General features: G+C 34.5%; 1 protein-coding gene across 1 annotated transcript in view; it reads right to left on the bottom strand.

Annotated features, from left to right (window-relative positions):
- The window catches only part of LOC137662233 (dynein axonemal heavy chain 8-like), a 145384-nt gene that overhangs the window by 92319 nt on the left and 25516 nt on the right, over nucleotides 1–27549 (bottom strand). Inside the window, 19 exon segments of the mRNA XM_068398455.1 lie at nucleotides 1639–1800; nucleotides 2095–2199; nucleotides 2810–2912; nucleotides 3053–3216; nucleotides 3321–3474; nucleotides 3827–4026; nucleotides 5046–5286; nucleotides 8283–8420; nucleotides 9335–9435; nucleotides 10588–10650; nucleotides 11260–11373; nucleotides 12409–12513; nucleotides 15632–15867; nucleotides 18042–18168; nucleotides 19789–19985; nucleotides 21968–22163; nucleotides 25076–25136; nucleotides 25198–25209; nucleotides 26615–26721. Coding sequence (XP_068254556.1) covers nucleotides 1639–1800; nucleotides 2095–2199; nucleotides 2810–2912; nucleotides 3053–3216; nucleotides 3321–3474; nucleotides 3827–4026; nucleotides 5046–5286; nucleotides 8283–8420; nucleotides 9335–9435; nucleotides 10588–10650; nucleotides 11260–11373; nucleotides 12409–12513; nucleotides 15632–15867; nucleotides 18042–18168; nucleotides 19789–19985; nucleotides 21968–22163; nucleotides 25076–25136; nucleotides 25198–25209; nucleotides 26615–26721 — 2586 coding nt within the window.

Raw genomic sequence — 27549 nt, 5'->3', positions numbered from 1 at the left:
TTGCTTAGAATCCGTTAGTGTACTCCAGTATCACAAACATAAACAGGTCTGAAATTGTGCGGAGAAGTCCTGCTGAAAATTTTGCATTGCCAACACATAGCTAATAAAAGAACATAAAAAAAAAATGCTGTGCATTTCTACTGAACATGGGATGGATTGCTCTCTTTCTAACATGCTGTCATGACTGGAGTACAGCCTGGAGCACATTGAACTACAAGCTATTTTGCTTCCAAATCTAGAGTGTTACAGGACGTTGCGTGTAAACTACAATCTTGGATTGATTTTGATTTACAATATCAGGTACGCCCATGACAAAACAGGATAGATGAGAACTGTATCAATACCTTTTCCCCTCACATTTCTACATTCACAAAGCACTGAGACCTAAAAATTTGACTCACTCACTCTTTCTTTCCACTTTTCTGTCTCCCGATACCTGTAGTGAATTTATGGTTACAGAGACTGTGTAACAGGAAATACCATTTTAGAATCATTAGGCTATCATCAGTAGAGTCTAAAACAAATTCATTTCAGAATGACCAATTAGTCAGAGAAAAAAAAAATCTTTGGATGTTACTTTTTCATGCTACTTATAATAGAAGCTTCTGAGACAGGAAAATGGCAGTTTGAAGAAAACATTTCAAATATTTGTCGGTATTTTGCCCAATTTCTTCTATGTCCTATAACACAGCTTTTCTTTCTCTGTACTTTCTCATTTCTTGCCCAAATACCATTTCTTAGTTCTTCTCCACCCCGCCCCGCCTCTTCTAACACAATAATTCTTTGAACATAAAAACTTTTGGATTAGCAAGACATGGGGAAGAAGATCTTTGGAGGTGGTAATAAAGATACTTCAAAATGTCTGACCTGCAAATAAGACAGACAGTCCTTATCTGTTTAAAGAAAAGTAGTAGACTTTTAAAAATAAATACTGCTGAGATAATACATAATTATGGCATAAATACAACTTCAAGATAATTCTATTAAATATTTAAGTATACTGAATTTTTTTAAATTAGCAATGTATTGGCCAGTTTTAATATTTGCAGAATTTGTTAAAAAAATTACACCCAGCACTGTACTGGTTAGCAAATTAAAGAGTCAGAATTTGTACAGGATGGGAAACAATTCATTACTTGTTAATGAAATGTATGAAATATCAGTAAGATGAAGGAGTCCCTAGGCAAACTAGAATTCTTGAAGATAAGCCTCTACTAGGACTGCATTATCATAGCGACAAATATGTGAACTATGAGGTAAATCTTGTAAATGATGAGATAAATAATCATAATCATAGCTCTTGCACTCTTAAATTATGAGAGAGAAATCAATCTGCACATGAAATTTTATTTGCATCTGAGAAGGGTTCAATATCCATTACAGAAAATATAAGCTCTACTTTATATTCTCCAAGAGAAGAAAAAAGTCATTTTAAAGTAGATTACAAGAAAAATATTATGCTATATATAGGGTATCAAAATTGAAGTCATTAAGGATTTCCTTCTACTGAGTAGATCCATATCCTTGTTTCCTTTGTGAAAAATTCCTCATATAGACAATTTCATATGCTCTTTACATCCCACCTCCCCACACACACAACCCAGACTGCACACACAAATCCACATCCTGTAATCTCACCTGCGCTGGGAACTGATTAAGAAAATTCAGCAACTGATATCCTGGGTCAATAATTTGGTAATATGCTGCCCTAATTATGCCATGCAATGAAATCTGCTGCACACGCAACAAATCCTGTAACCAAAGTTCTACTGGTCCTTTTGCAACCACTGGAGTGTCCAACTGAAAAATTAATAAAAGTAAAGGGTACAAAATACAACATGGTTACCAAACTTCTGTTCAAGAACATTAGTTACTAAATAGTTACTAAATTTCTATTCAAGACAACTACAGATTTAATTTCAATAAACATACTAGAAATTTGTTTAATGAAGACATACTATAGTTTTGTTACAGCAATCCCTGAAATGTTCATTTGTAATTAATAATAATTCCATTTAATATATACTTATATATTCAGTAATAGAATGATTTATTTATCAACAACATTTCTGGAAAAAAAAATTAGAGAATTACTGGAATTTTTTCTCCTTCTCTTGATATGACTGCCAGTATGCGATCATAATCCTTTGGGTGAAAGTCTACTTCATTTATATTGTCAGATATGGAAGGCAGATGTGGCTGTAAGGATAATTCAGAAGTCATTCAATGTAAACACATAACATTAGCAAACAGAAAAAAATCTCAAGTAAGGTTATCCTGCAAAGGTTCATCCGAACCTACGCATGAATTTCAGGACATCTGTAGGTAATAATTACAGAAATGATTGTGTAGGATTTTACCTCCATGTGCTGTTTTTTTACAGTTACCAGAGGTGATCTAGCAGAACAGAGATCAGCTATTGTGTGAGATCAACTATCTTATCTCAATCAACCCTCAGTACCAATCCAGACCAGTTGGACTAAAAACCTTCAGTAACAGTCCAGACCAGCTAGATGAATTTGGCCATATTCAAAGCAGGAAAGTCTCACAGGGTCCCTTCTGTCAGTTTAGTTGTGAAAGGAACCACCAGTAAATAACTTGATGGGATCATATTCTCATGCTCCAAATTCTGAAGATTTTTTTAAATTAGATATCCATTTCATATTTTGTTAAAGACTAAAGAGCAAGAAAAGAAAATTTTTCTCAAGCAAAGTTTATAAGAAGAAAATGGTTACATTTTAATTTATTAAATGCTTTTCTATATTCTTTTTTTTTTGTTATAATCAGAAAAAAATGACCAAGTTTCTACCTGAATTGTATGTGAATCACTTGCTTGTCCAAGAATTTCAAGAAGGGCAGGATCAGAAACAAAAAAGAATCTAGGAAACAGTAGTCTTTTCTTCTCTAAGTATCTTTAAAATTGAACAAGATTTTTATTAGAATATTTCAGCTCTTCAATTTCTTCTACATAAAAGTAAGACTGAAATACTATTAATATTTCATATAAACCATTTTCAAAATAATAATGCATTAAAAATCAAACAATTCATACCCTGTAAGTGATTTCTGACATACTTCCAACTGTTCATGTAAATAAGAGAGAAGTTGCTCCATAGTCTCATCTCCCACACAGCAGGTAATTACATTTGGGTTTTCATGAGCTCGTTGCATTATTCTGATCCATGATTTGTCAATATTCTGAAAACGTTTTGCTTCCTATATATAGTAAAAAGATAAGTACTTTCACAGCATAATCTGTTGGAAATTATTACACAGATAGCTTTTAATACACAATAATAGGCAAGCATTTTAAAGTTTACCTGGGGTAACTGCTTTGCGATATCTCCCCCTACAAAAACAGCTTCAAGATAAATCCAGAGGTTCTGCACAACCAGCCATTCTTCAATTATGCCTGTAGAGCTGCTTAGTTTAGAAATCCAGCTCTGAATTTCCTTTTTGAATGGTGCGTTGTATCTAGAAAGGGATGAGAAACAGAAATTATTTAATTCTAAATAAAGCTATTCTAAAATAAATATGTCCAATGGTGGAAAAAAAACCCCAAGCAACATTTGATTCATTAAGAGCAAGAAGAATCTGGTGGAAAGTTTCTGCCAGCTTGATTACATTCATATATATTGAGACAATAGTTTGCTACTAACACGTGAAAGGCTTCCACTTGAGGAAGTTTTCCATTAGACATTGTAACATTCTTTTCCATTAAAAAATAATATTCCATTCAAGTTTACTGCTGATTTAGCCTAATAACAGTACAGCTGCTATCTCTGTGTGTTTCTGAAAATACCATACACAATACACTGACAAATACCTATTGGTCAGTAAAGAGCCAAGAATCATTAAACTGTCCTCCATCAACATTATAATTTCTGATGATTCAGTTCCCTTTAACAGTAACTCTCCTCTCCCTTTGAATGATGAAAAGCTCAGAATTTGGCTTCCCCAAATGTCAGTTATGTGAGATAGTTTGGCTTCTATATCCTTTTCTTTTGTAGCAGATATGCATATATCCTGCAAAGAAAGTACCATTTTTTAGAATCTTTATTCTTCAGAAATTAAATCTTTCTTAATATTTTACATCTAGTGAGAAAATATTTAAAAATAATATATGAAATTTTATAAAACAGTACAAAAATGTGTCACACATGCAGAGATCACACTACTAATTTTACTCACTCAAAATACATGCATGGATAACTGAAAAATACACACTTGGAAATGCATGGATACACCATTTCTCTGGCTTCACATTTTGTTATTTCTGCATAACAAGATTTCTGAATCATCATTTCTACAAGGTTTAGGGTAGTGATGTAGACTCATCACCAGGTGAACTCTCAATGTTACCACTTTTCAATTTATAGAATCTCAGAATTTAAGAACAGTTTAAGTTGGAAAGGTCATCAAGTCCAATATTCTATTTAAATCAAGCTTAATTCAAAATTAAGCAGATCACCTTGGAATGCTTTCATATAAATCAAGTATGACTATAACAGTAGCTTCTGCATGCATATTTACCCTATAAAACTTGCAAACTCCATTGACAGTTTTTTCAGATTATGTTGGGAATCTTTTGAAGTTGTATGGTTCAGAAGAAGCCATAAAGATCTAGAGAAGTATTCATATTGAATATTAATAAGCATGGAGCCTTCCTCTAAAATTTCTGATTTCTTTACAAATCTTTAAAGCATCCACAGAGTTAAAAAAATTAGGTGACCATGATCATTAGAAGTTTTGGGGTTTTTTTTCCTGTTTAAAAAGGGATAAGAAAATGATAGAAAATAGGGCCAGAAAGAATGTGAAGAGATTATCTAGAAAGAAGTGTCCAAAGATTCCAGCTGCTACCTCAGTCTTTGTTCATGTGGATAAGAACTTCTAAATAAAATATAAATTATTTTAGTGTGGTCTGATTGAGAGGATATTAACAAAGTAAAAAATATTTTTAAAAAAGGTTGTAATTTTATAAGCAATCATATTATTTTTGCTGACTGTATAAAATTAACAAGTAGGGAAAAAATTTATGTACCTACCTCAATATCATCTTTATGTTTAAGAATTGGTGCTTCCATGATGTTTCGAAGGCAAAAGGAATCAGATTCTATATCAAATTGATGTCCTGTTGTTTCAGCAATACGATTCCAGTGTCTTTGCTTCATTGCTTTGTCGGTCATCATTTCCAACAAAGGACAGGATTCACTAAAATCATTGATTTTTTTCTTGAGATCTAAAAATGCTTGCCACTGTTGGAGTCCTTTAGGTAGTCTACGGCACCTGCAGTTGAGTTAAATTGATACAGTGGTAAATGCCTCTTTTGTCAAAATAGGAATTGTTTAAACGTTTTAAAAACAGACAAGAAGATATGAAGTAGCTTGTATTGAGGTCAACATTTTCTATGTAAAATTCCAATTTGTGTCAATTAGTCTACCTTTTTAGGAAAAACTAATGCAAATGCCTTGCTAACAAAATCATAATATTTAACAGTTTTAACCACTGTTATGTTTGCAAATAAACAGAAATATTGCAGTTTGCATTAAAACATAGCTTATCTGCTGCTTATCATCACAAAGTCTTTATTGGCAAACAAAAAACAAAGAAAAATTAGTTAAATTTCACATATGTAATTCTAGTACAAATATAATATTTACTTCCGTTTACAATACCAGTAATACATGTGGCACATATTAACATACCACTTCGAAGCTAGACATGAACATTAGAAAGAAAGGACCACCTTCTCCTCTACTTTTGGTTAGTGGTTCTGAAACTATTCACTAAGAAAATGAAAATTATATACTTCTAATGTGGAAAACCCCAGAAAAACAGTTAAATGAATATTCACCTCTTTGACCACACTTTTACAGAGCCTACACACTAAGAATTAAGCAGTTGACCCACCACAGGAATGTCCTGATGTAAATGATAAAGTATATTCTTAGCAAAAAAAAGTAATAAACCCTGGGTCATATTTCCCTTGGTTTTGCATCCTTTGTCACTTATCTCTCTACCTCCCACTGATATAATTTCATATTTTCTGTAATCAAGTACAATACAGCAGTCTGTGTCTGGTTTAGGCCTATGTTGGTGCTGTGTGGGTGCCAGCACATTCATGTTGATTAGCTCCCTGGCTGCTGTCAAATAGAATGTTTAATACCTGCCTGCCTTTCCCTGAGGGGGAAAGTATTTTGTGTCTGTTTTTGGACTACTGTGAAGTTTTGACTTGTATAAAATTCATAGGCACTTAAGGTTATTTTGTGAGAAAATCTGCCTTGTTGAAAGTCAAAACAAGCCAATAGAATAAAAGAAAAAGTATTCAAGAATGCTGAAAAAGAAGAGCACAGACATGGTCAGACAGTGACATCACAGATCACATTTTTCCTTAGAAAACCAGGCAAAACATCTGTATATTTTATAAATTTCTCTGTTTGCTGCCATTCTTTTCATTCATTAGTAAAGAATTAATGTCTGGTTCAGTGATTTGGGACACAGGAATCAGCTACAGCAAAAGGGCAGATTATGAATGACATGCTGCAGGCTCCAGAGCTGGGAGCCCTGCTATCCTTATTGAGTCTTGTGACCTTGGAGATATCATTTTACAGAAAGACAAGATACTGCCAATTAGGTGTCTGTCGACATCTTGCTTCTTTGAGAGACTCTTAATCCCTGAAATTCTATCAGCGTATGTAACCTCAAATTTCGGAAAGAAAACTACTCTTTGGCACATATTTCCTTGAAAGGTCTCTGGTTAGTGTTTCCCACTCAGAAATTCAGAAATAATGCAAACCTAAGACCCAACCTTCAACTTTGACTGTCAAAAACGCAATTTCAAAACCACGGAAATTCTTCACTTCCCAATTTTATGCCTCATAATGCCATATTTGTTATATCAGTTAACTTTCAGGAAAACATGTATTTACTAGACTACCATGACACCATGGACTAGAAGCCAATAACAAAAAAAAATTGAAGTAAAAAATTCCACATTCTGCCGTACAGATCCTCTCCCCCTAGTTTAGGAAGGTTATGCTACCATTTTTGTGTTACCTGAACCCATCAGTGTTTTAAGCCATGAAAAACTGCCAAAGTAATGCCAAGAGGTAAGATACATTGACAAAATGGAGAATGGAAGGAAATGATGGGTAAATAGGTAGGATGAGTACTTAGCCTAAGACAGAACTATTTATACTGAAGGTTTTTCTTTTCACTGCAGTTACAAAAGTAATTGACCTTTTATGCACTTCTACTTGAACTAACTTAAACAAATTTCAATTTCAGAGTAATACAATTCAGCTCTTGTGGAGCTCTGTATTTCAGCAATCAGACTTTAACATTATCTAAGATTGATTTAAAGCTGTTTTAATAGGCCTGCACTGCTCTATAACTGTGGTATAGATATACTCAAAAATACCAAATACTGGCACAAATACAAATGTACATCAATTAGTCATGCCTTTATTTTGGAAATTAATAATGTAAGACTCTGGAATATTGTTCTAATAGGAGGACTAGGGGTGCAAAGAAAGTACCAAGAAAGCTGAAGTTGTTTTAGGATGGAGCTTGCCCAATCTCATAACAGGACTATTAGGTAGCAGGAGAGTTGGGGACTGCACTCAATGATGCAGTTATTCTGCTGTAAAATAATCCTTGTCCTAATCTTCTACATTATATTTCTTCCCAAAATAATATATGTACTTTTGAAAATATTAAAAATAGGGTTAAATTAAAAGGTTAGAAAAATACTTCTGAATCAAACTAATTACATCTAATCCTCTCAACAGTGTCAAAACCATTTTAAGTTTTCAGCATTACTGCAATATTTGTAGCTTTTTTAACAAACCCATACTATTTAAGACACTCAGCATTGTTAATGTATTTGAAATGGCAGAAATGTTTTTTTAAAAGGATACAATATTCTAAAAGACTCAGAAATGTTATTTTTGTATTCAGGACTTAAAATCAATGGGCTAATCCTCCTAGTTGAAGAACTTACCTTTTACAAATAAACTTTCAGCTCTCCTAACCTCTTGGTTGGTTTAGCTAAGGACATCAACTCTTCAACTGATCGTATGCCCTTCAATTATCAAAACTACAGGTAAAACGCTGGTTAACTAAAAGTATGGTGTGGTTCTACTCTTCCTTGAAGAATCTTAATACTTTATGATAAACCTTATTCATGGAAGTTTTGTATTTAAATATATCAAATAGCTTTACTGAAGTCACCTATATCTCAATGCATTTAACATCAGTTATAATTCATACTATGAACATACCTGTTTTGAAAATCCAGAAGTTCAGCATTAATTTTTTCAATATCTACATCTGTCCAAAGTATCTCATAATAACCATTGATCTTGTTTATTACGGTATCATATAATCCATACAATTTCTGAAGCAAGCCTAACTCCTTTCTGGGAAAAAAAAAACCCATACTGATAATGTCAATCAGCTATTTGGATATCTCACAATAGTTAAATACATGGTAATTGTACTACAAAGAATTGAGGTAGTTCAATTAGATTATGTTTCTTAATGCAGAAAATAACACTTCACTAATAAAATCCACAAAAAAAAAAGAGCAGACAGTTGGTGCTGAAGACCTAATATCCACACTAAACACATTGGGGGAAGTTTTACTTTGATCTAGTTCTATAAAACTTCCATTCATCCAAAAGGAATCTAGCTTATGTACCCTGAGCTGGCTCTGCAGTGCAAAGCAGAGCATGGCAAGTGGGGACAATTAGTCAACTTACTTTCGAAGCACTCTCTGGATCTGAACTAAAACACTGATCTAAAAACAGCCAGAAAGGGTCAGATCCTCATCTGGTGTGAATCATTATCAAACCATTGAAATGGCTGGTGCAGAAACTTTAGAATCTGATTGTCATTTGTACAGCTGCTCAAAAAATTTAGACTTTCATAAAAGCTCTAGTTATATTTTTTATATGTGATGATACACTGACCTTTCCTTGCCTTTTCCTTGTTCGCTCTTTGTATCATATCTTAATAAATAATACTATATTTACTCATCCACTTATATATAAGTGTATATATATATTTCTAGGCCATGGTATTCTGGTCCTTAATATAGTATTTATATGTAGAAAAATTATCTGGTAAGGTTCTGTTACAACAATAAAGAAGTAAAATTTTTTTTAATTGGCAAATTCATTAGACCTCTAAAATTTTAATTGATATTTTTTTTTTTTAATTTAATTTAAGTCAATGGAAACCTTCCATATTGTGATATTTCCCTCTTTGGTGTATCCTAAGCCTTTCTAACATACTTAATAAACACCTAAGACAGCTGTATTTCCACAGTTACCTGACTTTATGCAAAACTTCATAGTCTGTGACAGGCAATCCAAACAACTGTTCACCAGATGAGTATGTGATAAACTTTCTCCACAGCTCATCAAAGTTAGCCTGATAAAATTAGAATTCATACACACAAAATAAAAATGTGTTATACTATAAGTTTTAATTTAAAATTGTCTAATAAATCATTAAGCCGTTCTAAACTTGTCTTAAAATAATTCTATTAGAAGCATATTTAAATGTCTGAAAATATTTTTGATCTAAAATTTTGAACAGTTCTTATGTAATGTGATAACCAAAACCATATCTTGAATACAAATAGTGAAAATTTTTATAAGCAGCAACAATTTGAAGAAGCATTTTATAAAAATAGGATGTGAAATAAATTCCACATCATTGGAAAAAAAAAATTAAATATTTGTATCAGATGGTAAAATATACAGCCTGAAGAAAACACTAAAGAGTGCCAAAAAATAAAATTACTTTCAATGCATAACTGCTGTCAAAAGGATATGCTCACCGTAGAAAAATGTAAAGAATGATTTTGGCAGTCACTGTCCATAAGTACAAAGCATTCTCTTTGCAAAATAATAAATACAGCAAATTCAACCAAAATCACTGTTTTCATTACATATTAGATGTGTCAGAAGGTTTAAACACCTTCTGTTAGTTACTTAGTGCTTTTCAAAAACTTTGAATTTACTTTTTACAGAATCTATTCAATATGTAAGAAACTGCCAAAAGTCTTGTTGAAAAAAACCTTCAAGTTACTATAACTTGCAGAGAAAGAAAGAAGGATTAAAAATAGATTAAAAACTGGTTATGGACCGATGAACTAAGGTTCGTAACAAACAAATACCAAGTTGAAAGACAATTATCTAATGGAAAATGTGATCTTTAAAAGACTAAAAGATTGGCTCATGTGACTCATATGTAACCTGGCTTCTTTTCAGTCATTATTGACTTGTCGTGCTTGACTCTTCCCTCTTCTACTGCTTTTATTACTTCAAGTCAATAATTTCTGCTCACAAAATGCAAAGAGTTAAGCAAGGTTACACATCAATCAACCAATCAATCCTTCCACATTAAGGAAAACATTGCCTGATAGAAACTAAAGTATAGTTAACATAATACTACACAGAATATCCATCAAGACACATTTACCAAAGACTGTAAATGTGTCTTTTTCTGAACTTGTTTTGATAAGCAAGAGCAGATCTAATTTTAATTATTTGGAAACTCAATAGTTTATTTTCTTACCTGAAAGATCTGTAGCCTATTACTGGCTTCTTGAGGTGGAATACTTGGAACCATAGGTCCTTCCTTTCAAACAAGCAGTTAACAAAAATTGAGTATTAATTCGCAAAGTGACTGAAGGCCACTGTGTATTTACAGGTCATCACAAAATGCTTATTTTATTGGTAGTCAAAATGCAATCAAGTTACTTATCTTGGTAATGCAATACTTACAACGGTAAATCTAAGAAAAAAATAACTTTTATGAAATTGAAAATTATTTAGCTTAATTAAACTGAATAGGACTAGACTTTAATTTTTCATATCTTGTTCTTTTGCTGAAAATAAAATACCCAGTGAGTGGCCTGAGATTGTATTTTTTTCAATGCTGATGTGTGGGCAAAGATGCCAATTGTGCTACAATTTCTAAATTAATTTCTAAATTAATTTCTAAATTTCTCAATTAAGATTTCATAGCAAATTGTACCAACAGGGACTCTTTTCTTTCCTTACAGAGTTGTGTGCACTGCTAGTTCTTCATACTGAAAAGTTTGACCTACAATGACAACTGCTTAGCAACCATGGCATCAAACACTCAGTAGCTCAGCAGAATAAAATTCTGGCACCCAACCGCTGCAAACCAAAAATAGTGAAAAACTAAGTACAAGTCTTACAGGTAACTACTAAATTCATTTACCGTTTCATATGACTTTTCAAAGTTTGACACATCCTCCTGAAAAACTGCAACTGATTCCAGCAAATTAGTCTTAAATTTGGGCTGAACTTGCACCAACTCATCTTGAACACTGGTCTGCCATACAAAAGATTAATCTTAAAGTTATTTCTTTAAAAGTCAAGAATAGATATTTGAGTTTTATATAAACCAAAATTATAAATAAAAAGCATTAAAATTCTGAACAGAAATTAATTAATTGAAGCTAAATAGGTTTTTTTTTCCTTTTATGGTGCTATATGTTCAATTTCTAAGATGAAAAGTGGAAAGAAAAAAAAACAACCAAAAACCATAACAAAATCTCCCCTCCACCTTTAAGTGAACAGGTTCCATTACAAGGGAGTGGGGAAACAAAATGAAAAGGGGAAAAAAAAAATCCTATTCTCTTCCTTCTTTCCCTCCCTCTAAAAAAACTCTCAAAACCCAAAGTGTTAGGGTCCTCTTCCTCATGGATGGCTCAGCCTTCTCTTTAACAACCTTCTTATTTGTTCAAAAGCTTGAGAAAAAAAGAACCGAGAGCTGCATGAAATGCAAATGTAAAATATACTCTTGAGCTCTTGTGTCCTTTCCAGAGCGATTGATCTGTGGGACAGGATCTAACAATTATCCCAACAAAATATGTACATATTCCCATCTAACCTTCTACACTTCAGGAAAATATCCAATAAACATTGAGCTTTTGAGGGATATGAGGCTGTCCTAAGGAACAAAAGTAAATGCGCAAACACCAAGTAGGGGTAAGGGCACCGGAAGGGTATGCACTTCTTAAAGACAGGTAATCTAAGGGTAGTAATCTTCCTGATCAGACAAGAATGACACAAAAATTGGAAATGAAGGAGAGTAGAAAGAGCAAAGAGAGACATAATAAATTTATCATTTTCTTGCAAGTTTTAAGCATACATCAAAAAGCTACAATAATATTTAAATATTAAAGAGCTCTCTAAAAATAAAATTAGAAAATTAACATACTAATCAAAGGTATAGACACTAGTGTGCAACTGAGGCCAAGAGTGAGAAGACAGAGTGGAGTGACAATTGGTCCCGCACTGTCTCCCATACTCTGAAAAAAGCACATGAAGGCAAATGGAAAATAACATAGTTTTTTATACTTACAGCTTTGTTCTGTAATTTATGAAGAGAATATCTGAGTGTATCAACTCCTTCTGATTCCTCTTTTGTAACTTCAATTTCAAATGTATTTAAAATGGCATAGGCTTCCTACATGAAAAAATAAAACCTTAGAAATGATACATTTTAAGCTCATTTGGAGGAACATAGATCCAGTTTGTAAGAAGCATTTCAAAGAAAATGTGTTCATGTAATTTAGGCATAAAATATTGATTTTTTTTTTTAATAAGGATGATGAATGAAGAACTAGGGAACAACAGTAAAAATATTTCTTTAAAGATGCCTTGGATGAAGTACTAGAAAAAACATACAAACACAATAAATATAATATTAAAAAATATATAAAATTTTATCATCTCAATAGTACTTTTATTCCACTGATCTACATTCCACCTGAATGTAGATTTTGATGAATTTTTCCTAACTCTGAATTCAAATTATGCACACTTTGCCATATCATCTATAAAATATTTATTAATATATGTTTGCCGAACTATCAAATGCCTGCATGTGTATGTTACAGAATGAAATTTTATTATTACTTGTTCTCATTTGCAATTTGTTTGCATATCTTCTGCTTTATTATCCTCCTCCTACACACATGGCATTATTTAAAAATAAGATCATTCTCATATTTTATAGTTTCCCAAGAGGTAGGCAAAAGTTTTGCTAATGAAGACAAACAGCAATGTGCATTCTGTTAGCTGCTCCTTTGACCTAGAACTTGTATTCTGTGCAGTTTGTGATGGTTGATAAACACAGTTGTTTATTCCATGCAGATATCTATACTTAGAATTCTCTCCTGTTCAACTTCGGAAAAAAGTGTAGACTGAACCATTGAGGTTGCAAAGGGCCTCTGGAGATTGCCTAGTCCAAGGCCCCCTGCTCAGAGCCGGGTACCTAAATCAGGTTGCCCAGGACCACGTTCAGTCAGGTTTCAAATATCTTCAAGGATGGAGAGTCCACAACCCCTCCAGGCAATCTGTTGCAGTGTGTCAGCACCCTCACAGTAAATTTTTCTTAGGTTTAAATGGAATTTACCGTAGTTCAATTTGTGCCCATTGCCTCTTGTCCTTTTCCCCCTTCCTTCCTAGCCCCCATCAGGTACTTATACACATTGATAAAATACCCCCTGCACCTTCCTTCTCCAGAACAAATATCCTCAGCTCTCCTCATATATCAGATTCTCCAATGGCTTAATCAGCTTTTGCTGAACTCACTCCAGCATGTCCATGTGCCTCTTGTACTGGGAAGCCCAGAACTGGACACAGCACTCCAGATAAGTCTCACACCCCCAGAGTAGAGGGGATCACCTCCCTCAACCTGTTGGCAACACAACTAATACAGCCCAGGATAAGGGTATCCTTAACCTTCTTTGCTGCAAGGGCATTTTGCTGGCTTATGTTCAACTTGGTGTACATCAAGAAATTCAGTTCTTTTTCTGCAAAGCTACTTTCTACCCAGCCTGCACTCGTGCCTAGAGTTATTCATCTCCTGGAGCAGGACTTGGCATCTCCCTTTGCTGAACTTCATGATGTTCCTGTCAGCCCATTTCTCCATCTAGCTCTCTCTGAAAGGCAGGACAACCACCTGGTGTGTCAGCCCTCCTCCCAGTGTTGTGTCATCTGGAAACTTGCTGAGGGTGCAGTCTGCCCCATCCTCCAGGTATACAATACTGGATCTAGTATGGAACCCTGGGGTACACCATTACTTACTGGCCTCTAACTAGATTTTGTACCACTGATCACAGTCCTTTGATCCTGACAGTTCTCAATCCAATTTGCTGTCCACTCATCTAGTCCACACTTCATCGGTTTGTCAATGAGGATATTATGGGAGATAGTGTCAAAAGCCTTGCTACCGCCACGATAAACAATATCCACTAGTCTCCCCTTGTTCACTAGTCATCTTATCATAGAAGGCTATCAAGTTGGTCATGCATGATTTTCTCTTGATAAATCCACATCAACTATGCTCAGTCCCCTTCCTGTCCTACTTTTCCTTACATCAAGCCCTCTTTCAATCATATTCTAGCAAGAAATATAATCCTTAATCACCCCATCAACAAAGTTCTAATTAAATCCACCAAAACAACACGACAAGATACTGAAATTACTGATCAGTTGTCATTGTTCTATATTCACTTCTTGATTTTATCATCAGCTCTATGTTCTTTCATTATTTAAGGAAAGCTCATGAAAAAATAGACAGTGCTGAACTCAGTTTACTGAGTTCAAACTCTCGCTTGTTTAACATCTATGAGTATGATTACCATGTCCATATCTTCAGCCTGAAGACAGTCAGACTAAGAAATAACATTTAGTAGATCTGAATGTTACTTTAAATGTTGAAATTATTGTTCAAGTTCTTCCTTTACTTGTTTAACCTCTACCTCTTTTGCATCACAGAACTGGTTATATTTGCCTTCAAATAGTCTCTGTACCATTCCTGGCTTACAAACCACTGCATAAACTGCTAAGACAAAACCCACTTTCTTAACATAAAACTATCAAAAGTTATGACAATGCACTGAAAGTCCTTTCTGGTACCATGTTAATAGAACAGTCTTCAAGAAAGAAACTGTTACTATATAGCAATACAATTTCTTCTCCAAGAGGTGGACGAAAATGTAAAATGTGTTCTATTAAGCTGACTGTTTCAGAATGTGATAATAAATACCAAATATATATAAGACTTAATGAGCTTCTTTTAGCTTGTTTCTTATTGGGAAAACTAAAAGAATGCTGAAAGTTTCTGACAGTATACAATGATATGTGGCTCTATGAATACATTCTGGTTATATTTAAAGAGGTTAAATGATCAAGATGTTTGTTTACAGATACGGAAAAGTTAGGAAGAGGATTAAGGCTAATGGAAAAGCATACAGCAAAAGGGAGAGTACTGCTCCTTTCTCTTGTGCCCTCATCTGCTTATTTCTGCAACTTGTCTCCTAGATTGTATTTATAGTATCATTTATTTGAGAGAGAATAATTTTTTCTGTTCAGCATTCATACAGTATCTAGCAAAGTATCTAATACCGATTCATAATTTATACTAAATATAACAACAAAAAAATATTACTTTCTTTCACGTTCTTCAACCTAGATCCTTCAGAACAATAAACTCATTGTTTGGGTTCTCAGTTTATTTTATGACTCCTATTATATAATATCATATTCATCAAGATAAAAATTAAAAGTCATCTTACTTCAATAGGTTCCAGAGCCATATCCATTTCTATTTTATTATCACGTATAGTAGATAAAGCTTCCATCGCAAATCTGACGTCATCTAAGTCACACAGAGGTCGAGACAATTTCTTTAAATATTCCGTTACGAATGACATCATGTCTGTCATTTTCGTTTTATATTCCTCATTTAAGTAACGACAGAGGAGTATCTTCCAGGCTTTGGCTTCAACTGCTAAAGCTATTTTCAGGGGTTCTGATTTAAAAAAAAAAAAAAAAAAAAAAAAAATTATTCAATCAACATCTTGATATTTTTCTGTAAAAAAACCCCCACATCATCACATATGGTTCTTTAACAGCAATTAGGAAAAGAAAATAGGCAATCCAATTACTGCATTTTAAAAGTTTCAAAACAATTTCAACTTTACTTAAATATATTTCTGTTGGTTTATTGTGTATTGTAATATCTCTAAAACATATTGATAAGCTTATCTAATAGAATACACAGCGAAGACGAATGAAAAAGAAAAACGACTACTTATTAATGCAGATTCTCAGAGAATACTTTTGATATATTTTAACCAAATGCATAAAGATCAGTGATATTTAAATGTTCTATACCCATTAAGGAAATGGTATCTTGGGATTTCAATACTGGGATTTGGAATACTTCACAACTATAACAGTAAGGTGTCCCATCATATCATATGCGGTTAATATATAAACACAAACCAACACCGAAGAGAGAGAAAAGCCAATCATTGGCACTCTAACTTATTATCAGAATAAATTAAGATTTTACTAGGCAACATCTTGCACTCAGGTGAAAGAAACTGAAAGATACTAACAGCATATAAGCCTTCTGCTCACAAAACAAATTTTACAGCAGATATGGTTTCTTCTTTAATAATGTGGATATTAGCATTGAAAATCTTATTCCTGAAGGCCAGGGGTAATTGAAGAAAAGTACTGTACCCTGTCCAGAAGCTAGAATATATAAGTGATAATAAATGAACTCCCAAACCTAAATTGAGTCCAAGAAAAAAAACTTGCTTCCCCAGATCATAAAAACATTTAATATCCTTGCTCTTGAACCTAGAGGACTTGCCTCCCTCTCATGCAGTGATCACAGATGAGGGAGTAGTGTGACCATAAACAAAATCCATATTCTTTTGGATACAATGCTTCTTATCACTCCTGGTCACAGAATAATAGACAGCAAGAGTTTTCCAGAGTGAATTAGTTGGCTCCAGAGTGGTTTCATTAATAAGAAGTTGCATCCAGGAACTGGATGAGGATATGCAGTCAGCAGTTTGACAACTTTCTTTATTCACTGGAAGAAAGCTAGGGATAACGTGCCACCAAGATCCTGAAATGAACTCTAGTCATCAAAGAGTGCAGCTTCTGTCTTCTCTGATGTACGAGGAAGACAAATTGTACAGAGGTGATTTCTCAGTCTAATCTTTTAGAAGATGGGGGTTGCTCATCAGAAACATGGCCACACTCATTTGGAAAGGGATACATTTACTACTTCTCCCTAAATAACAACCATGACAACATCTGCCACAGAAAGTAAAAAAAAAAAAACCCATCAAACAACCCAGTAAACACTCGTCCAGAGAAGACATGTCAGCTACATAATAATCGCTGAGGTGAAAGGGAAAAGTGCCATTGAAAACCTTGCTTCTTTTTCATAGCACAAATGGCTTAATCCTTCAACAAGCAGTTGTCTGGAAAGAATACGTTTTTCCACACCTGACTGTTCTTCAGAGTAACATGATCAACGAGTACCAAGTTGTCAGGGCCACAGAAGGCCAGGTACTGAGGCACGGTGCTGTACAGAACTGAGAGAACACACGCTGTGTGAGGGAACACATTCCAACACCAGGTCTTGATGCGTCTCTATCTTTAAAGACACTAGAGGTGGACAGGAAAACACATGATATTCTGAGAGCTGTGGATGCTAAATATTGGAATGGCTAAGCAGCCATATCTCCTGCTGAAACAAACATTGGTAGTGAAAAAGAAGCTAATGCAGCTATGTGCTATTCTTGTACCAATATCAGAGAAGGTGATTTATGCTTCCAGTGCTCTTTATAACCACTGGCTGACCTGGTGCCTTAGATGAGTGTCAGAAATGATCAAATCAGTATCAAACACATTCATTAACTCTTTAGCAAGCCTCCATGATAACTTCACAGCCATGACAGAATTTAATTTCACCACTCCAAAGAGCAAAAGGCAAGGGGAATGGAGGGGTTTTTAAAGTCAGATTCCTTAGAAGGGTCTGAGTGAGCCTTGGCTGATCAGTCAGGGAGGTCTCTTCCGTAATTTTGTATTGTAAAGCCTTTATGTCAGAGAATAAACCAAATAACATAACTATTATATTCATTATCTTACTGTACATAAAAAGATAAGAAAATGTCATACCTGTATGCAGTTCAATTGGACCAAGAAGAATAATGGGTTTTAAATCTTCCATCTCTCCTTCAAACATAGTATAGTGACGTATTTCTTCTTTAATTCCACTCAGAGATGGACAGCTAGCCAAAAATTGCTGTGTGTAGTTTAAAATGTCAATCAACAAATGTCCTTTTGCATACTTTTGGTAAAACAAGTTGCAACAGTTATTCAGGAATTACTGAAAATTTATACCAATATTATACCCGTTTTTAGCCTTCTGTAGCCTTGCTAATATAGTAAAATGCATATGATGAGGTGTTCATATTTATCAATTTCCCTGTCAGTAACTCTCAGGCTTGTTGGGAAATTCCAATCAAATTTAACAGAGAAACAGATATCCAAGACATATTAAGTGCCTACTGGTTGTGTGAAAACAGGTGACGAAACAGAGATCAAAAAATACATGCCTGCACTTCCAGAAAGACTACACCATTAGCCCCATTATATGTGAAACAATCACAATAAAACACGTATTCTAAGTAGTTCCATGAGCAGAACTCAAGCACAGAAAATTTTGCCATTCTGAAAAGCTGCATTTCAGAAACATTACACAAGAGCTGTATTCAATACGCCTACATTGCATGGGCAAGTAATGAATGCTGAAAGCTATTTCCCACTTCTATTCTTTTGTCTGAGAGTACCCAGACAGGCAAAGGAAGGGATAGCATAGTGCTAAAGAAAGAACGTAGAAACTAGGGCATGTGTGTATAAAACTTAACTGCATTATTATTGAGGCTTTCTCTGTAGCAGTATTCTTTTCCTCAGTAGTAACTAGATCAAATTAATAATATTTATTTGATTAGACTTAAAATTTTAATTAGACTAACAGTAAATTCTCAGCTCTGCATATAAAGTGGGGTTTTTTTAGCCCACATAAACTGCACAACTTCCATTGTGACACTCAAAAGATACCAGTGGTCCTGTAGCAAGATGATGTGATGTTCACAGATCTATGTATATGTAATGTAGTCCATTAAATAGAAAAGATAAGAATAGAAAACTGAATTAAGCCAAGGTTAAATAAAGTAGATATAGAAGCCAACTTCCTTCTACTGAACCTCTAAATTCAAACTCTAAATTAAAACTCCATTGTAGGAGGACAGAGTGAAATATTTTGAAGCAGCCTCCAATTCCTAGAAACTAACTTTTCTCGCTGTAGCAGACACTAAATTTTTCTACCACACTTGAGGATTCAACTTCAAGTTCAAACAACCAAGAATTGAATAGATGAGTCTTCTTGGAAAAGAGAATGCAGAACTCACCACCTAAAATAACTACAGGAAGGGTGGTGAATAAAATATGTATTAAACTCAAAATAAATGTTTTCCATAGAGAAAAGTGCACAATTATCAGCACTGATGCTGTGGGAATTTCTATGGGTTGCAGTATACATCATGTCAGACTGAAGTAGTTTCTTGTGGCCTAAAATCCAGAGTTCCACAAACAAAAATTAAACAAATTAGGACCAGTTTATCAGTATCTAGAATGTCACAGAAGCAGGAAAAGCCAAACCCCAACACAAAAACTAGGTAGCATGCTATTACTTCTGCTTTGGAAATACACCACTATTACTACTGAAAGACAAAGTAAGAATTTCAGCTGTTAATGTGTTTTCTACATCTTTTTCCTTGATTTTTTTCCCCTCAATGTTTTCTGATTTCAAAAGATAAGATTAATGAAGAACCGTCCTGTAGGTGATCATCATTAAACTCACCTGAATTTTGGCATCTTTATCTTCTGTCCACAGCACTTTATATTTCTGAAGGTCCTGCAGAACTTCACTAGCTACTTCTCTTATAGAATTCATAGAAGAAGAGAGGAGCACAACTAATTTAGAAATATCTTCATGTTCTGCTACACCTGAGTAAAAATTTCTTAGCTTTCTGACCAGGACAACATCTTCAACTCCTTCTGTAAAATAAAATTATATGTAAGTGAATGACCATTAAAAGTCTGGTTGGATTTCTCTTCTAAACCTATGCATGCCAAGTTAAGCAATGATGCTGTTCAGTAAGTTTGAATATCTGTCTTCTAAGTGCTTAATATGAAAGTACCAAGTGCTAGTTCAGGCCAGGCTCTATACAGCTACAGCAAACTCAATCTAGAGTGAATGTTTCCAAATGGAAAGAAAACAGTCTTATTAATTCATGTATTCAATTTTTTCCACTGTAATTTAATTGTAACTAGAACACAACAAGGCCTCATAAACATTCTGTGTTGTTTTATATTTTTAAAAATTCATATAATTAAAGTTTTTTAATTGTATAAACCCCTTAAAACAGTGTAAGTTTCTTGAACTCTAATATGCTTCAAATAAATAAATTCTGCTTATTCTACTTAGTGGTTTCAAAAAAGATGCTAAACTTCGCCAAGTCACATATTAATGAGTGCACAAATAAAGTTTGTCATGTCTTGAAGCTATACTTGTCTCACAAACTGCTAATGTCAGTCTTTTGAGTCTTGTCTGAAAGAGGTTAGGAAAAAAAAAAAAAAGAAGAGAAAGGAGAACCTAGAGATTTTCCTAAACCTCTTGCCTCCAAATATGCTTTCAAAGGCACTTTACACACTGGTAGCTGCTGGTCCAGTTACACTGTTGATGTTGAAACTGGAGCCCTGTCTCCTTTAAGAACTAAGTAAGCTCAAATAGAAGGAAAATAAATGCAATTTATTATGTCCCTCCTTCATCCTTCATGAGCTGCTGAGACAATCAGGGTCAATATAGATGCTGATATCCCTGAGATCTAATGAGCCCCTTCTGTCATAACAATGCCTGAGCATTCTGACGCAGTTTTAAGAGAATGGAGAAGAAAAATCCACTCGTTCCACCACACACATTGTTTCATGGGGATGATTTAATGCAAATTCAAGTTCTCTTTTATTCTGATGACCTTTTCAGGGGTCTGGTCACTGGAAACAAAGTCTCAGACTGATCCATCCTTTCCAGTGTACTCCATAGGTCTCATTGGCCAAACATTAACATACCCCCCCCAGGTGTTGCTGATGAGTAGTTTAAAGGTGATGAAAACAGTGACTGGCTGATGTATTTTGCCACAGCAGAGGAAAAGGCTACAACTGTCTGATGAGGATAGTCTCCTGCCACCCTGCTTGAAGCCCATTATAGAGGTTAAAATCATAAAAAGCACATTAGTAGAAGAATAAAGTCCCAGCTCTGGACTATCAAAAAGAAAAACTTTCCAAGAGATTAAAGACCTTCAAAAGGAATCACAACAAAGCTACAACTGTATTGCAGATCACTGGCTCAGCCAAGCAGCTAAGAGAACTGGATGGTAAAAATATATTTGGGCTTTTGTGGATGCTTGAAAAGCATATGGAGAAATGCTTAGAAATAATATTAAGAAAAAAAGTATCTGCCTAAAATGGATGCAGGTCTATCTACAGTCTGAATAGTCACATGAACAAACACTTGAAGTGTTTTATAATCCATTCTAGGAATATAGCCAGCAATTAAAATCTTTACTGAAATCCAATTATTAAACTAGACCTTGTTCTATCTCAATATTCCAATGAGAGATAGTCTACAATCATTATTTATCGTTTCAACTATATCATTATAGCTACATTCCATAGTAAGTAAGTAAAAAGATAAATCTACAAGCTTACTTTGCCTCGAATTAAATAGGAGATTCAGAACCTAGCAATTTTTCTAAGATTTTGGTTTGCTTATTGTTTCTCAGAGTTCTAACACTTACATAAGCCTGAAAAGCTATTTCTGAAAAAGACAGCTAATTAAATTAAAATAAACCCAACAAATTAGTTCAAGATAATCCACAGTTGGACCCTTTGAAGAAAAGTGAGCTTATTCACAAATATTTATATCTGGCATTTTTATCAAAGTAAAAGGTTGAAATAAATTTTAAAAAAAAACTACTTACTTTCCCCTTTTTTGGCTATTTTTCCTGCCGATCCAAAGCCTGCTGAAGATACTTGCTGTGTGCCTGTTTCTGCTCTTAAACTAGATTTTTGCAAATATCTCTGTCCCCACTGAGCAACTCCACGACTTACTTCCAATATTAACTGAATCATGCGATTGATGGCTTGCTGTATATCGTCTAAACTAGGAACCATTACCTATTTAAAAAAAGTTGAAATATTATTGAAATAAATGCAACTGATTGATCGATAGTCATTTTCTAAGACCTCAGTTTTACTCGACTCATAACAAATTGCAGAACTTGCCCCAGAAGAGAAGCTGGAAAATGTAACTTTAAGAGTCTGCCTGGCTCAGAATTGCCTCTAAAGAAATGAAACATACTGTACTGACCTAGTACCTATTTGTACAGTCATAGTGTGGGCAAAATGACAAGCAAGTGTATAAGTACATAGATTTATTGGGTCTTTTACAATTATTTTTACAATTCCTACAACATTTTAAACAGCATTTTTATAATTATTTTTCATAGTCTGTGGGAATACATTACAAGTCCTAGTTCCTGCATTCTAGAATCATAAAGCATTAAAAATTATCATAGAATCATAGAACGGTTTGGGTTAGAAAGGACCTTAAAGATCATCTAATTCCAACCCCATTGCCATGGGCAGGGACACCTTCCACTAGACCAGGTTGCTCAAAGCCCCATCCAACCTGGCTTCGAATGTTGCCAGGGAGGGGACATCCACAGCTTCTCTGGGCAACCTGTTCCAGTGTCTCACCACCCTCACAGTAAAGAATTTCTTCCTAATATCTAATCGAAATCTACCCTCTTTCAGTTTAAAACCATTCCCCCTCATCCTATCACTACATGCCCTTGTAAAAAGTCCCTCTCCAGCTTTCCTGTAGGCCCCCTACAGGCACTGGAGACCAAGATCCTCCTCTCTGTTGCTCTTAACCACTGGATCCTAAATTCTGTGAGGGAGAATTGTAAGAGGGATGGTCATAAAAATACATATGGACAGCTCATTTTAAAGAAGATTTACAGCTACATAACTTCTATGTGCTTATCTATACATATATTCACATTGTAGGTAATTTCAGGCAAACAAAACCACCTAGACCAAAGTGTCAAAGGTCCTAGTTGAATAAATACTAATTTCTTTTTTTTAATCCCAAAGGTAGCATTACTTCAAAAACTTTTGCAAGAGCACAGTTTTTAGTAAATTAATGGAACTCCATGCAGTAACTGTGGAGATCTCAACTTGTATATTTGGCAAGGATTTTGTATCATAATTCTGAGAGCAATCTAATACCCAAGTCAGAAGAGGAAGAGAACTCATATTCAGCTACCAGAGTACATGATAAAAAGAACTGGAAGGAAAACGAGGATTCTTGATCTGAATCAAGAACAACTAGCGAACAGAACAGGGTCAAAACACAGGCTCTGGTCTGCCGTCATCCACACTGTATAAATGCTAGTATGCTCCCTTAGCATATTTTGGGATGATGCAATAAAGCACTCTCCCAGAAAAAATTCAGGCACAGTTTGGCACACAAAGCATGACAAGGGCTGTTCCTAACACACAGTTTGAATGCAAACTCCTGGACTCAGGGAGAAAAGCATTTACTACTACTGTGGATACACACCATTTCAGGTCAGTTCACTTCGAGGTCAAAGAACAGCCTCTAGCCTGTTTTATTCAGTAGTAAACAAACAGCCATGAAGTTCTGAACCCAAAACTTTTTGAACTGTATTGGCAGCAATACTGCTAATTGTGACTTTGTCCTGTCCTTGTTTGAAAATAATTCTATGTAGGATAAGGTGGAGTAAAGGCACACATCAATTTCTCCAAAATACTGAGCAGGAGGAAGAACCTACCTGAGAGTGATCCAGGAAAGAACAGAAAAACAGTATTTCTTGTTAAACTTCAGAAGAAAGATCACTCTTGGGATAAGCTCAATCCTCAAATACCGTCCTTAGAACATCATCTTATAGCTTTCATGTGCAAGCCATTATATTGAAATTATGAAATCATTCACAAGAGTGTTCAGAACTGCTTAAAACTGACTCTGATATTTTATAAATCAATTTCACAGATTGAGCAGTTTCATGCATAAAAGCAAGGATCTTGCAAAATCCTACCAGCATTAGCAAAGTGTTATTTTACCCAGCATTACTTGATTACCGCCCTGGATCAGTCAAGTATTTCAGAGGACTTGAAAGATGCACTTTCCTTCACAGTGGGTGGAGCTTAGGGCTTTATGCTTATGCAAATATCAACAAGGTAAAAATTCTATACTGATAGACCTCGTGTATCATGTGTACACACACAGTGTGAATGTACAACAGAATGCCACTATGAACACAGGTTCAATGTCAAAGGAATATCACCTTAGAACAGAGCTTTTCTTTCATCATAATTTCATTAATATAAAACTTTTAATATTTATAAGACAATTGGATAATATTGTTATCTTCTCATATATAAAACAAAATACCATACATATTGGTGATACAGAGTTCTCTTACTCTACCAAAGGAAAAGCATTTATTAGTTCTTTGCAATCAAGCTGCCTTTTTTGTTCTTTGCACACACAAATCTACAGCTATTTTCTTGGTTTTGAATCTTCTCATTTTTGTACAGTGTTCCTCCTTCTGGTGATCTTACTTCCTATTGAGATGACTAAAGCCAAACTAAGCAAAGATAATGTTCATTATTTTTATTCTACAAAGGATTTAAATCAGAGAAGGAACAAAACAGTTAAAAAACAAACATGAAAAATCTATTCCAGCAATGCAGCTGCTACACATGAAGGAGAACCATAATCATTCTCCAAAGAACGCTGATGAAGAAATTGCAATATAATTGCTGAAACACACAAGAACAATAAAAGGCCAGGTGCTGAAAGTACCACTAAGAGAGAAAACATGAACACTGGGACTGTGAGCACATTTCATCATTGCTCTCAGTGCACTGAAAGGCCTGAGTAACTGTTCTTTGGAATGGATGCTGGTTCAGTAGAAGCATGCCCACGTCCTGTGCCTGGCAAATGCAGACATAACTATAAGACAGTGTATTTTAGCTTACCCATATGACACATAACTTACCACATTGGGAATAGCAAGGTGTACTTCCGCTTTTAGAAAAGAAGCTACCTCTTCAGATTTGCTCGGAGGAACAGAAGACTTTGTCCTCCCAAATGTAGTTTTGCTGAAAATAATTTTGAAACTTGTCATAAATACTTCACCATGAAACCCCCTCAAATTATCTTAGAAATATAATTTTGAGCTACCTTTTCTGAGCAAACCCTCATGGAGAATTTTCACATTACGTTACGAACTACTTGACAAAACTTACAGAAGTTTCTTGTTTAAAGGGTAAAGATAACAGCCAGAGCTCCATCATTCAAAGGTTGCCTTGGATCTAGCCATTGTTTTCAGAATTTTTTATCCAGAATATTTTCTGATTCTGGATTTTAATATCTCAATTTAAGAATGATGGAACTCTGCCACTGCTTTGAGTAGGGCATAAGGTGGTTTTACTGACCATTTCATGCAACAACCTATCAAGAGTAAAAGTTGCCTCATTACATTTTAGATAAATATTCAACAGAACAGAAAAAAAAAGTTTCAAAGATGACAAGCTAGTGCAAAATGATAAATACATGACCTAAACTCACTCAAAACTAAAACTAAAAAAAAAACACCAATGCAAAGTACAATTTCTAAATGCTATGAAATGACACGGTGACCAAACAAGAGAGAATTCAACAATACGATACTGTAGACAAATATAAAGGACTCAACCAAACTCCTATTGACTTCAATAAGATCACGATTTCAATACATTTTCTATGAAAGATGGCCTCAGAAAAAGAAAAAAGTAACTCAAGCTTCAACACACGTTAATAACAAAACATCATCAACTTTACCTGCTTAAAATAAATTCTCTTAATAGAATTCTAAGTAGGCTTTTCAATATACAATGTATTATACTGAAGCAATTCTCTCTCTGAAGTGTATGCCTGTTCGAGCAGAGAAGAATCTCTGGGAATTATACTGAATGCAGGAGAATTATAAGATCATATGGATCTCGCCATTATCATATAGAATTCATAAAGAGTGCATGGATGATCTTTAACCCATGGGAAACAACTCAAGAGTGCATAGCCATGCTTGCAGAAATAATCTGAAATGAGATGAACGTATGGGCACACTGCCATATATGACCTAGAATGGTCATTTAAGTTCTAGTCATTTGTGTTGGACAATAAATTTTATTAACAGCATCTTGAAAACAATCCCAAGGGAAATACATGAGAATAAAAACAAAAGGGTACAGGAAAAGGGGAAATAATAGTAGAAATAAACTTCATTTTCTGCACAAAACAAAGTGCATAGACTATAACAACATAAAGAATTAAAGCATAAAAGAAAAGTGTGGACCCAAAGCATCACTGCCACAAAAAGTGAATGCTCTCCAGGTTTTGCTTGAGCTAAAAGAGCCAAGAGGTCTGGAACTGTTTCACTAATGATACATGTGCATGTATCATTAGACATGTGAATATATTTTTGTATAATTATATTAACACAGAAATAACTTTGTTCTGATAATACTGTTGAAGGAATCTTTCATTTGCAACCTACCTTGAAACAAATATTCTTTGTCTAAGACTATCCAAAGACAGTCGGGTGGCTTTCTGGAGGCTATCTAGCAGCTGGTGACTGAAATAGGCAACCATCTCTTCACATTTCTGTAATAAATAAAATGTACATTATTTAGCACTGTATTCAGACAGGAACCTGAAGATTATTTCAAAAAGTTTTAAGTCAAACATATTAGTTCTTGTCTGAAGGAATTCATGCTGTAAGCTACATGAGAAACACAAGCAGGGAAGTTGGGGGAAAAATAGCTTCTAAGTAAGTAAATAAGTGAAAGTTGCATGAAAAAGAGAATCCAGCATCTGAGGAAACTCAATTTGTCTCATTCAGAGACAGAATACTGAGATCTGGCTGAAATCTATATTGCTTCAGAAAAGCTCTCCCTGTTAAAAAAAAAAAAACAAAACCACCATGAATTATCCAAGAATACTGGTGCATATGTACCCTTTTCAAATAAGAGACAAATACCTTAAAATCTGATTGTACCGGATTAAGAAGAACATAAAAAATACAGCAACATGTAATGATCACTAGCACAAAACAACAGAATGCAACCTTGTAACATTATTGCATTTGTGCTTGCAAGTTTGTGAGTCTTTGTTCTCTACTTCCACCTCCCTTCTCTGCTGAATATGAAGAGATTGCATTCTTCAAGGAAAAAGTACAAAGGTGATCTTTCTTGGTGAAGTTGGAAGAGGAGGATAGAGAGGACGAATGTTTCTGCCCACTGAAGAAGGAAAGCCTGTGTTAGGCTCAGGCACAATATTCTACCCAAACTTTTATGCTTACCACTCACACATCGAGAATTTGTTTAATAAAGGTGATGACTGGAATAACATGGAACATACATTTGAAAGCTAAAATCCATCTTAAACTCACTTTGTAGGGAAACTATTTAATCATTTTTACATTATGTTTGA

The sequence above is a fragment of the Nyctibius grandis genome, chromosome 1 (assembly GCF_013368605.1).
Source record: "Nyctibius grandis isolate bNycGra1 chromosome 1, bNycGra1.pri, whole genome shotgun sequence".
In the NCBI taxonomy this organism is placed as follows: domain Eukaryota; kingdom Metazoa; phylum Chordata; class Aves; order Nyctibiiformes; family Nyctibiidae; genus Nyctibius; species Nyctibius grandis.
Note: the sequence above shows the minus strand (reverse complement) of the source record. Positions and strands in the feature narration are given on the sequence as shown.